Source organism: Triplophysa dalaica, chromosome 10, assembly GCF_015846415.1.
Source record: "Triplophysa dalaica isolate WHDGS20190420 chromosome 10, ASM1584641v1, whole genome shotgun sequence".
Lineage (NCBI taxonomy): Eukaryota > Metazoa > Chordata > Actinopteri > Cypriniformes > Nemacheilidae > Triplophysa > Triplophysa dalaica.
The window spans coordinates 17,475,800-17,485,737 of record NC_079551.1 but is presented as its reverse complement, the minus strand read 5'-3'; the positions used below and the strand labels follow the sequence as shown (position 1 = coordinate 17,485,737).

The window sequence follows — 9,938 nt, the reverse complement described above, 5'->3', positions numbered from 1 at the left end:
TAGAATAATGTAAGCGATTTCAGCTTTTCATTAGATAAATAACTACATTTTTTATTCAGCTTGATGTAATTTCAATAAGTTAAAATCACCTGTACAGCTAAATAGACTTAAAAAAATGTTTGTTGAAAGTTGAAATGCTAGGATTTTTGTAAAAGCATTTGCTATTCAATTATTAATATTAATAACTTCCAGTGTACACATGTGTAAATTTAAACTTGCTTAAATAACATCATTTGAAGATCACCTGTTTTATTAAGAATAGAGAAGTGGAAGACTCGGCCTACACTCGTGCAAATAATGAAGTGAAAATGTTTATTTTAAGTTGCCACAAAATGATTAACCAGTTCCTTTATGAGTGGCCATTTTTCAGTCTTAGTTAACAGACAGCTCTGTATTCATTCAATCGAAAAAATGACATTTATTTTGAATTAAATTTGAATGCTTTGATAATATGAATCTCTCTCTCTGTCTGTCTCTCTTTGCGTGGACTCTTGTCTACGTCACTCTTGTGTATGACTCTTCTCATTCAGGCCACTTCAATCACTATCTAAAATAGGACTATCCGGGGAACCTCAAGAGTTGCTGGAGCTGCTCACGCTGAAAATAAAACATGCTTCTATGTTTAGCGGAGGCGTGTTGTGCGGTAGTCACATCTTAAGGAGGGTGCAGCCAGAAACATCAAGGGATGACAAAGACTTAGCTGGTACCTGGTTATAATTATCCCAACCTCAAAAAGGTTGAGTTTATTTTGGCGTTAGAACTCTATAAATCCCAATTTATATAGAGTAATACTGGATTTTAGTGGACCTCCTTAAGTCTATAATCCGTTTTTTACTACTTTCAAGAGAGTCCAGTATCCCCCTCAATGTGAGCACTGATAAGTGAGTTTAAGTTAACTCGTAAATCTACAGGAAAGACAAGTTACAAATAAAATGTGTCTATTATCTTATTATCTTAATTCTCCTTATTAGTTTAAATGAAGTCAAATTGGACAATTTTGCTTGAGAGTTTTCTAACAAAAAAAAACAGAAAGAATCAAGACAATATTGTCTTAATTTTTTTGTCTAACCTAGATATCAAAGTCTGCATTCAAAACTAACAGTAAATTTAATGCATTTATCAGACACATTTTTGGTAATGGCATTCTACATATGTTATGTCAGCTGTGTTGGTGTCTGTCTTTAGGAAAGCATGAACACAGGATGTCGAGAAAGACCTGCCCATCCAACCACTCCCCCCACTGCCCTCCCTCCAGACTATAGAAGAGATCAGCACACACAGTCTTATTCAGCTAGAAACTGGAAATTACACTGGAGTTAGACTGAACATGCGCACAGGCAAACACAAACATTGACTATATAGACTTGTGCAAACAAAGGGGTTCCCCTGGCAAACCCCTCACTCACAACTGTTTGTATTTTCTAGCTCTTGGTTGCATTCACGCACGCACACAGCTGTCAACATGTTGCTACCGGCTTGTGTTCTGTTCCTCACGTGGGGTAAGTACTGAAATTATAATTTTTCCCAAAGAATAAGAGTTTTGCATCTTAATGCTGCATGTTTGGAGTGTCTCGTTCTTTGGGTTTCTAGAACTGTTAAGTTAAATAATTCTTGGCAAACTAAGAAAATGCATCTGGATTTACTGTTATTCCAAGGTCAACACAGGCTTGTGGGATTGTTTGTTGGGGTCCTAAGATATTTGTTGATTAATTTATTGATCGTCATGTCACCGTCTGTGTTGTTTTAAGAATCTTTTAATTATTCATTGACCTCACGGGCTACACTTGTGTTTCAGTATCACAGACTAAGTGCCAAATTTATAACAAAACAAAGTAAAACTGATGACTTGCAGATCTACCTTGTAGAGTTTTGACTTGAAATGGCTGCAAATAGAGATTAAAATATCATATAATTCTAGGAAACCTTAGTTTAAAATGGTTTGGTTAAAACATTATTTCAACCTTTGTACTCTGTTACTCAAGGATAGCTGTGGGCAAAAGTAAAATCATGCTTCCATGACTTTAAGTTCTTTAGGAATGACCGTTTTTCCATAAGTGTAGACGGGCAGGCTTGTTTGTCGACTTTGTGATCAGACTCGCATCATTTATTTGTGTTATGGTCCGGGTAATTCCCCGAATAACTTTATTTAGGAGAATTTCTTAGAAGGGGTGTAACTGATACCTGATTATTAGTATTATTGTCCTTTAATCCACATCGAAGACGTCTACTTGAAACAGGTGAAGTGTAAATATGAGTAATATGCCTATTCTAGGACTGGAAAATGACTCAGTTTGTAGATCTGATCACAGAGATCCGACTGGTCTGTTTGATTTATTGCATGTGATCTGCTACGACTAAAACTGAAATGTAAAAAAAATCTTGCCATTTTCGCCAACACAAATTTTACGGATCTAGATTGCATGCAGTGCTTAAAACAATGTGGTTTAGGCTAAAAACATGGTGTTCTGTTACTTCCTTCATTGTTTTTAATGTCTCTTTATCAAGTTCCTATTTATCTGTTAAGGTTTTGCTTCTTGCCTTCGGTACCGGGCTGATATCAATATGATGGGAGTCACTGGTTGGGTCTTCTTTGACTCCACGGACCAGAAGGCCACAGTCAACCTGACAGGAACGGGCACATGTCGATCGTATAACATCTCCCTTACCGTGTTCCCAGTTATGTATGGGCACTTTGCCTTGCCCTGTCAGAAGTCACACATAGGAGACAATGTTTTCACGTTTTCTATAAATACGACCCAGACTTTCGTGAATGTTTCCACTCTGTTTGCCAAGAATCCACGTTTGGACGCGCTCTCAGTACTTGTGGAGACTTGTAACGGCACTAGAGCTTGTGCTGGGCTTACGCCCGAGTCTCAACAGATCAAAACCTGGCAGGCGCGATTCTTCAGTCCAGTGGCTGGAAACGTCTACATCCGACAAGTGACTGGCGAACAGGGAGCTGGCATTCTTTCAAATCTACAAGATGTCAAACAGACCAGGACTTTTCAAAATGTGAGTATTTTGGTCTCACAAAGCTCGGCCACAAGCTGCGCCATGCTTCAGGGTAGTCTAGATCCGGCAAGCCTCACAAACTTGGGACTTCTGAATGTGGGGTCACCTCTAGAACCAATCAAGTCTCGGTTGGATATCGCTTCTTTTAGTTCTGGAGTCCGTTTTGCTCTCCTAAACCTTAGCTCAAGTTATGGGTGTGCAGAGATCCGAAGTGTTGCTCCAAAGATAGTTAGCGCAGTCTTAAACATGAGAGGGATTAAAGGGAAGTACACCTTCCGTCAAGAGTCCCCTTTTGATCTCACCACTTTTACGGTTAACCTGACAAACCTAAATAAGAGAGTCGGGCCGTATCACGTTCACCAGTTTCCTGTACCCCAGATGGGATCTCCCTCAGAGAGCAGCTGTAGTGACAACAACGTTGGGGGTCACTGGAACCCCTTCAATGTGAATGTTCAGGCACCGGCGTATCCACCTCCAAAAAGTTCTACCCATGATCGCTTTGAAGTTGGAGATCTGAGCGCCAGACATGGATCGCTGCACAATGAAAATAACTTTCAGGCCACTTTCACAGACTGGAACTTACCTCTGTTTGCAAGAAACAGCATTGTGGGGCGATCCGTCGTCCTACACGAGCCCAATGGAACCAGATTTGCCTGTGCAAGTATAGGCTACCCTGGTGATGTGACTGTTGCGAAGGCAGTCTTCAAAAGTCCGGCGGTGGGGACTGTCCTCTTCACTCAGCTAAACAGTGACCCTTACTCTGACGTCTCTGTGCTTGTGGACCTTTCGAACGGACGCCCTTCAACACCAGCCACGCAGAACCATTCCTGGCATATTCACATTAATCCCATCAGCACAGAGACTGATAGCGACCTAGGGCGTTGCCTTTCCACTGGTGGCCACTGGAACCCATTCAACATAGACACGAATTTGAGTAGTTATGCCATTAATTGTAGTCCTAATAGCCCCTTAGCCTGTGAAGTCGGAGATATCTCTGGCAAACACAAGGCTTTGGAATTACAACCAAAGGTTGGCACGGTTGCCAGCAAGAGCTTCTTCACCGACACCACTTCATGGGTGTCTGGAATGATTGGTCGCTCCTTGGTGGTGCATGGTCCTAACCATTCAGCTCCAAGGATTGCTTGCGCAAACATCACCTTGTTCCGCTTTCCCTCGGCTCGCTCAAAATCTTGGTTTGGACCCGGATCCTCAGATGGCCAAATCCAACTGTCCCAAGTTTCCCCTCAAGGACCAACAATTCTCAACATCTCCTTCACTGGACTCAACAATAGAGCTTCTGGATACCACATCCATATTCTCCCAATCAAGAATGTTGGGGAACCCTGCTCTGACAGCAACATCATGGGTCACTTCAACCCTTTTTATGTGAACACGGCCTCATCTCCCACTCCAGGAAATGGCACGGTTGACCAGTATGAGATTGGGGACATCAGTGGGAAGTTTGGAACGCTGGCGGGTCAAAACGACTTCCAGAACTTATACCTGGACAGTAACATGCCACTTTCAGGATCAAACAGCATCATTGGCAGATCACTGGTCATACATTACACTAACAGCTCAAGGTCAGTGACTAAACACCTAACAAAAAGTCCCAAATTCACAAGAATGGTAAAATGTGACATTTGATATAGCTTTGTTTTTTTTAAATGTTCTGAATTGGTCTTGAATACTTCTCTCTGAACTTTTAAAAACTGAACAAAATATAGAGGTGGGAGGATAATAGTTGCAGGTGCAATTCTGCATTTTTATTTCAGTTCCCCATTTTAATGTTCAAGGCTAGACAGACTTTATCTCAGAAGTTGAAGACTGAAGCAAATTTAACAGCCATGGGTATTCTGGATAAAACCCTTATCAGTTTTCCGTAAAGCTAGTTTGAATAATAATAGTGTCAATGTTCACCTAAAAAACTTTTGGTTTGATTTCAAGAACATGTGGGAAGATTCACTTCCATGTCATTCAAAATCGGGGCAACAAATCAAGACTAATGCAACTAAATAAGTAATATTAGGAGCAAGATTATCAGATTTCTGGAAAATATTAGACAAAACAATTATATACATTAATGATAGTTATTTCTTTCTGTTTACAGAATGAGGTGTGCGGATATCTCAGCGGAGAACTTAACAGATGGAAACTGGGTGACCGCAAAAGCCCTATTCAATGATGCAGTAACCGGGACAGTAACAATGGTAATCCAGCTTAACATGACACATTTAGACATTTTAAATATCGAACAATTTCGTTTTTATTGACGGCGCTTGCCAATGCCACATAGCTAAGTTCTTGGTGGTTGAAAGGGAGTTGATTTGAGGTGTTAACGTTGCTCTAGTTTAGTATTAGTGCTTTACAAGGCAGTTGCTTAGGTGTTTTGGGCAGTTGCCAGGGTGTTGCTATGGTGTCCCGGGTGGCTTCTGGGTGCTATGTCCAAAGAGCTCGATCCCTACTTCCAAGTTCAATTAAAAAATAAGAGCGATCATTGACTTGCACTTATAATAAAAGGATGAGAGATGTTATTCAAGAAAATTGTCACCATGGTTACTAAATCAGAGGAAGCTGTCAAAATCGAATCTTTCCTCGCTCCCATCCTTATGGACAGCTTTCTACCGTCACTTTAAATCTGCCACAAAAAGATGACACTGTTCATAATGGTGGAAGTAGAAAGGTGGGAGAGAGGAGAACAGAAGCCGGGTGAAATTGGGGCTGTGGAGGCGTACGGCTCTTGTCCTGCTGGGACGGTATGAACCTTATCTCTGATACGCAGATGGATTTGTCACATGCAGCGAGGTGGACTTGCAGCTGTCTTGTAGTCTCAGTGTTTCATGCTAAAAGACGAGTCACATGAATTACAACTAGAAATACGCAGCAACTAATGCAGTCCTATTGAAAACGTACTGTTGCGATTCTTTTACAAAACATTTGGGACTTTTTGAAATTATTTTTAAATGGATACTCATCTTTACCTAAACCTAGTAAACAGCTTGAATGGGAGCCTTAGAGACTGTACAGTATAGGCTATATTACCAAATTCACCCTGTGTGATGTGCTGTGCATGTTTTTAGTCCCAACAAACTTTTCCAGATGGCAGCTACGGTGATGTTGTCATAGAGGTGGATTTACGCGCATCACAATTATTGAATGTAAGTTGGAAGATTTCTTAAGACTGTTATTATCTTCCCAATCTCATTTAAGCTTCAGGTTGTATCAGGCAATACGCTTTGTTTACAGGTAACAGAGGCTTCTTGGTACATCACAGAAGGTCAGGTGGGATCAGATGGGCGTACATGTCCTGGAGGAGCGGAAATGTATAATCCATTCAACATGACAGCAGGGGTGAGCGATTTTCTCAGAATACTATGAATTTATACTAAAATGATGTTTTATTACAATAAAACTTGTCAGGTGACACCCAAAATTTACTTTGTGTAGTAGCATCTCATTTACAGTCTAATAATACAAAATTTGTTTAAAAGTGTCCAAAAAAATGACATCAAAATATTACAATTATTATTATAGATAAATCAACTTGAATTTATTAAGATACATAATAAAAGTAATTTATAGAAATTCATTAAACATATCTGTGTAGTAAACCATTATATAGTATGTCTGGTTTTATTACAATACAATAGAAGGCCAATGCAAAATAATTGTCATTTGAAGTCCATTCTAAAATGTGATTTCAGTAAAAACAACATAATATTAAAGATCACTTTAAATCAAGGTACATTGTATTTTTTCCTTCAGAACTCCAGCTGTTCTCAGGTCAGCCCATTAGCATGTGAGGTTGGAGATTTGACTGGCAGACATGGGTCTATAAGTCTTCTCAAGAGACAGTTGTACTCCGATGTTCATTTGCAGCTGGCCGGTGACTTCACAGGTAGCTCTAGCACAAATTTTCATGCAACTTCACACAGACATAATGTTTCATTTTTGTTTTAAAACTCTATTAATAAATCTGAACCATGATGTGACAAAAATCCTGCGCATTAATAAGATTGTGTATAAATGTTTAACTCTTCAGTTGTACAGAGGTCATTGGTTCTCAGACTCCAGAACGTCACAGCTGCATGCGCAGATATTCTCCCACAATCCCCTTCTGCTAAGCAGATCTTCTCCAAAGTGCCCACGTTCAGCAGGTGAGCATCTTTGATTCATATGAGTTATTGACTCTTCAGCCTATGAAAACCAAGGCAATTTACTACATACAATCATTCTACATAATACATTTGGTTCAAATATAATCTTGATAATAATGAGTCGTAAAACAATGTCAAAGATTGAAATCATAGTGAAATTAATGGTTGAAATCAATCTTTGATTCACATCTCAGAATGAGATGTTGAGACTTCAGCCTGGTTTTCACAGACTGGATCACATCATTTTCAGTAGGTCACTTGATACACAAAAGCAAGTTATGTTTATTATTCTGTACAGGTATGACTTCCGTAAGAGAGTGGCAGATGTGTTAAACCTTAACATATCCAGAGTCTCCATCTTACCAGGGTCTCCTTCAGCAAGACCGGATGGGAAATGCCAAGAGGTCAACTTTCTTGTTTCGGGTAGGTGTCAGGCATGGGACTTGACTATGGCAAATTCATGGGTTCAATGGTAAAATGGGTACACCAGGTTGCTTTGGATGCAAATCCGCAACGTGATGTAATGTAAATGCAACATAAACACAATATAAGCATTAACGTAACGTAACGTAAACGCAATGACATACGTAACAGAAACAAAAGCTCATAAATCATCTGTGCATTTGTTGTATATATTTAGTGTTCTTTGGAGATTTTTCGATTTATTATTCTGCATGTCGACAGCAGCGGTGACTTGTTTCTCCATGGTTTTTGGAGGTTTGTGTGATTGCTGCTTTCCCCCTAAAATGAACTAACACTGTTTTGTCTGGCAAAACAATGAACAATCCCTTCCATTGAAAAGACACAAAAAGGGGAAAATTGCACAGTAATCCGATGCACGGGTGGAGTGTACGGACACTGTGATCTTACGCAATATTCTGAAACAGGAGAGCGCCATATGACAATGGTTTGAACATAACACAGGACAACAAATACCCTTGTAGAAGAAAAGAGAAGTGTAGTGAACATTTTCTACACATTTTGGATTCTGTACTTTTTAATAGATCTAGGTCATGCAAAATTAAATAGTTACAATAGAATTGTTCTTTGGAATTTTTATCACTTTGTTATGTGGTTGCCGGTTATTCTTTAGTCTCTGTGATTTAATATATTCAGGTCCTACTGATCTAACTCCGTTCATCCTTGTCAATGTTTAATATAGTTAAACAAATGATGTTGAAAACTGATTGGTCAAATATTTTGATGACGCAATGGGTGAATTTTGAATAGTTAGAATGACCTTAAAATCAATGTTTTAGATAAACGCAATGTGATACTGAGCTTGAAATGCCAGAAACTATTGTGAAATGTTGCAAGGGTGTAAACGTTCAGCTTCATCTTGTTTTCCAGGTGAGGTGAGCCAGGAGAAGCTAAAGTCTGTTAAGACCAGTGAGAAGATGGGTGTGTTCAGAGAATCAAAGGCGTGCACTTCAAGTGAGCAACGTTCTTAACATTTACCAACAGTTCCAACATTGACTGATGGGTTTAACACCAGAGGTTGTTCTCCGAGAACTGGTTGAAGTTGTGTGTTGAAGGGGTTGCAGACAACCATTTCTGTGGTTTTTAGTGCAAATGCATTTCAAATTAGACAAATGCCACATGAATAGATGGTGTAATGCCTTCTTGTTTAAATGCCGTGATAAACTATGGAAGGTAGAAGAAAATATTTATTTGCAATGAGATTAAACATGCTGGAAAGCAGTGAATTATGAGTTGATGACATCATGACATATGAATTCCAAGAGCCATTTAGAATCCATTAATCAACCAATAATTTCATTTCAGTGTTTGATTAAAGATCATTTTTATTATTTTTTATTATGTATGTAAGAACATTTTGTTTTGTGTTTGTGTCGCCTTGATTTCATCCGTAACATCTGGGTCTTGAAATATAACCGTGGAGATCTAAATAAACTATATTTTCCTTTATCAGGTGGGAATGCAGGAATGACGCTGGTCCCTGGTAGGATGCTACTGATCGTCATGACGACCGCAGTGTGTCTGCTCATGTCGCTTATTCAGCACTAGATGAACGCTATAATGTCACCTTGACATTCAATCACTGCCTTATTACTTTTAATAAACTCTTGAATTGTGCACATCGGTCGGATTCCAGGAGCCCTTCCGGCTTTTTCAAAGACTTCATATTCTGAATATTACAATCAATTCTGTTAAGAATGTTTCTTTCTTAACTAAAATGAATTATTTGCCCCCGGCTGTGCGTCACTTAAATTGCTTCAATGTGCATTTCACGTTTCAACAATATGCATGTTTCCATCCCACACTCCTTTATCCTATAATAGTTATATCATCAGGTTTCTCAATGACGGATCTTCCTGTTGTATTTTAAAGTTAGAGATTAACAGAACATTTAGTCGTTTACTTAATTCTGTGTTACACTCCTTTACTCCCTGGCTCCCTGGTTTCTGTTCACCTAGTTTCTGTATATGTTGTTGATGCAATCAGTGTAAATAAAACACAGGATTTGTTTTCATGCAATACAGTTGTACAATTTGTTGTACGATGAGACTGTAAATTGAATCCTGAAATCTCATTTTTGCTGGTGTAATCTAATTTATCATATGTGTGCTTTGTGGCTGTGTGCAGGTTATTTACTAAGAATGAATGTGAATGACCAAGAATGATGTGCAAAAACTACACGTGCTACTACGTTGAACACACCCATAATTAAGGATTAAGGATTTAGCGTTTGCAAACGCAAATACCAAATGTCAGTTCAATCGTGTCTCTAATACAAGTATTTCTACG

The 9,938-nt window shown here is 39.0% G+C and overlaps 1 protein-coding gene across 1 annotated transcript; it reads left to right on the top strand.

The window, feature by feature from the left end:
• The first annotated feature begins 1,263 nt into the window (after window positions 1–1,263).
• Window positions 1,264–9,668, top strand: cusr (Copper-only SOD repeat protein). Its single transcript, XM_056759722.1, has 10 exons — window positions 1,264–1,499; window positions 2,525–4,595; window positions 5,123–5,222; window positions 6,093–6,170; window positions 6,259–6,363; window positions 6,778–6,910; window positions 7,055–7,169; window positions 7,468–7,592; window positions 8,520–8,603; window positions 9,103–9,668. The coding sequence occupies exons 1-10, from the start codon at window positions 1,463–1,465 to the stop codon at window positions 9,195–9,197; spliced, it is 2,943 nt and encodes a 980-aa protein (XP_056615700.1). The 5' UTR covers window positions 1,264–1,462; the 3' UTR covers window positions 9,198–9,668.
• Window positions 9,669–9,938: the final 270 nt, after the last annotated feature.

Excerpts from the sequence above, each read along its gene's own strand:
- cusr (XM_056759722.1), top strand. The coding sequence starts at position 1,463 with ATGTTGCTACCGGCTTGTGTTCTGTTCCTCACGTGGG. Across the intron at positions 1,500-2,524 it reads TGTTCTGTTCCTCACGTGGG|GTTTTGCTTCTTGCCTTCGG; the intron begins GTAAGTACTGAA and ends TTATCTGTTAAG. Across the intron at positions 7,593-8,519 it reads GGTCAACTTTCTTGTTTCGG|GTGAGGTGAGCCAGGAGAAG; the intron begins GTAGGTGTCAGG and ends CTTGTTTTCCAG.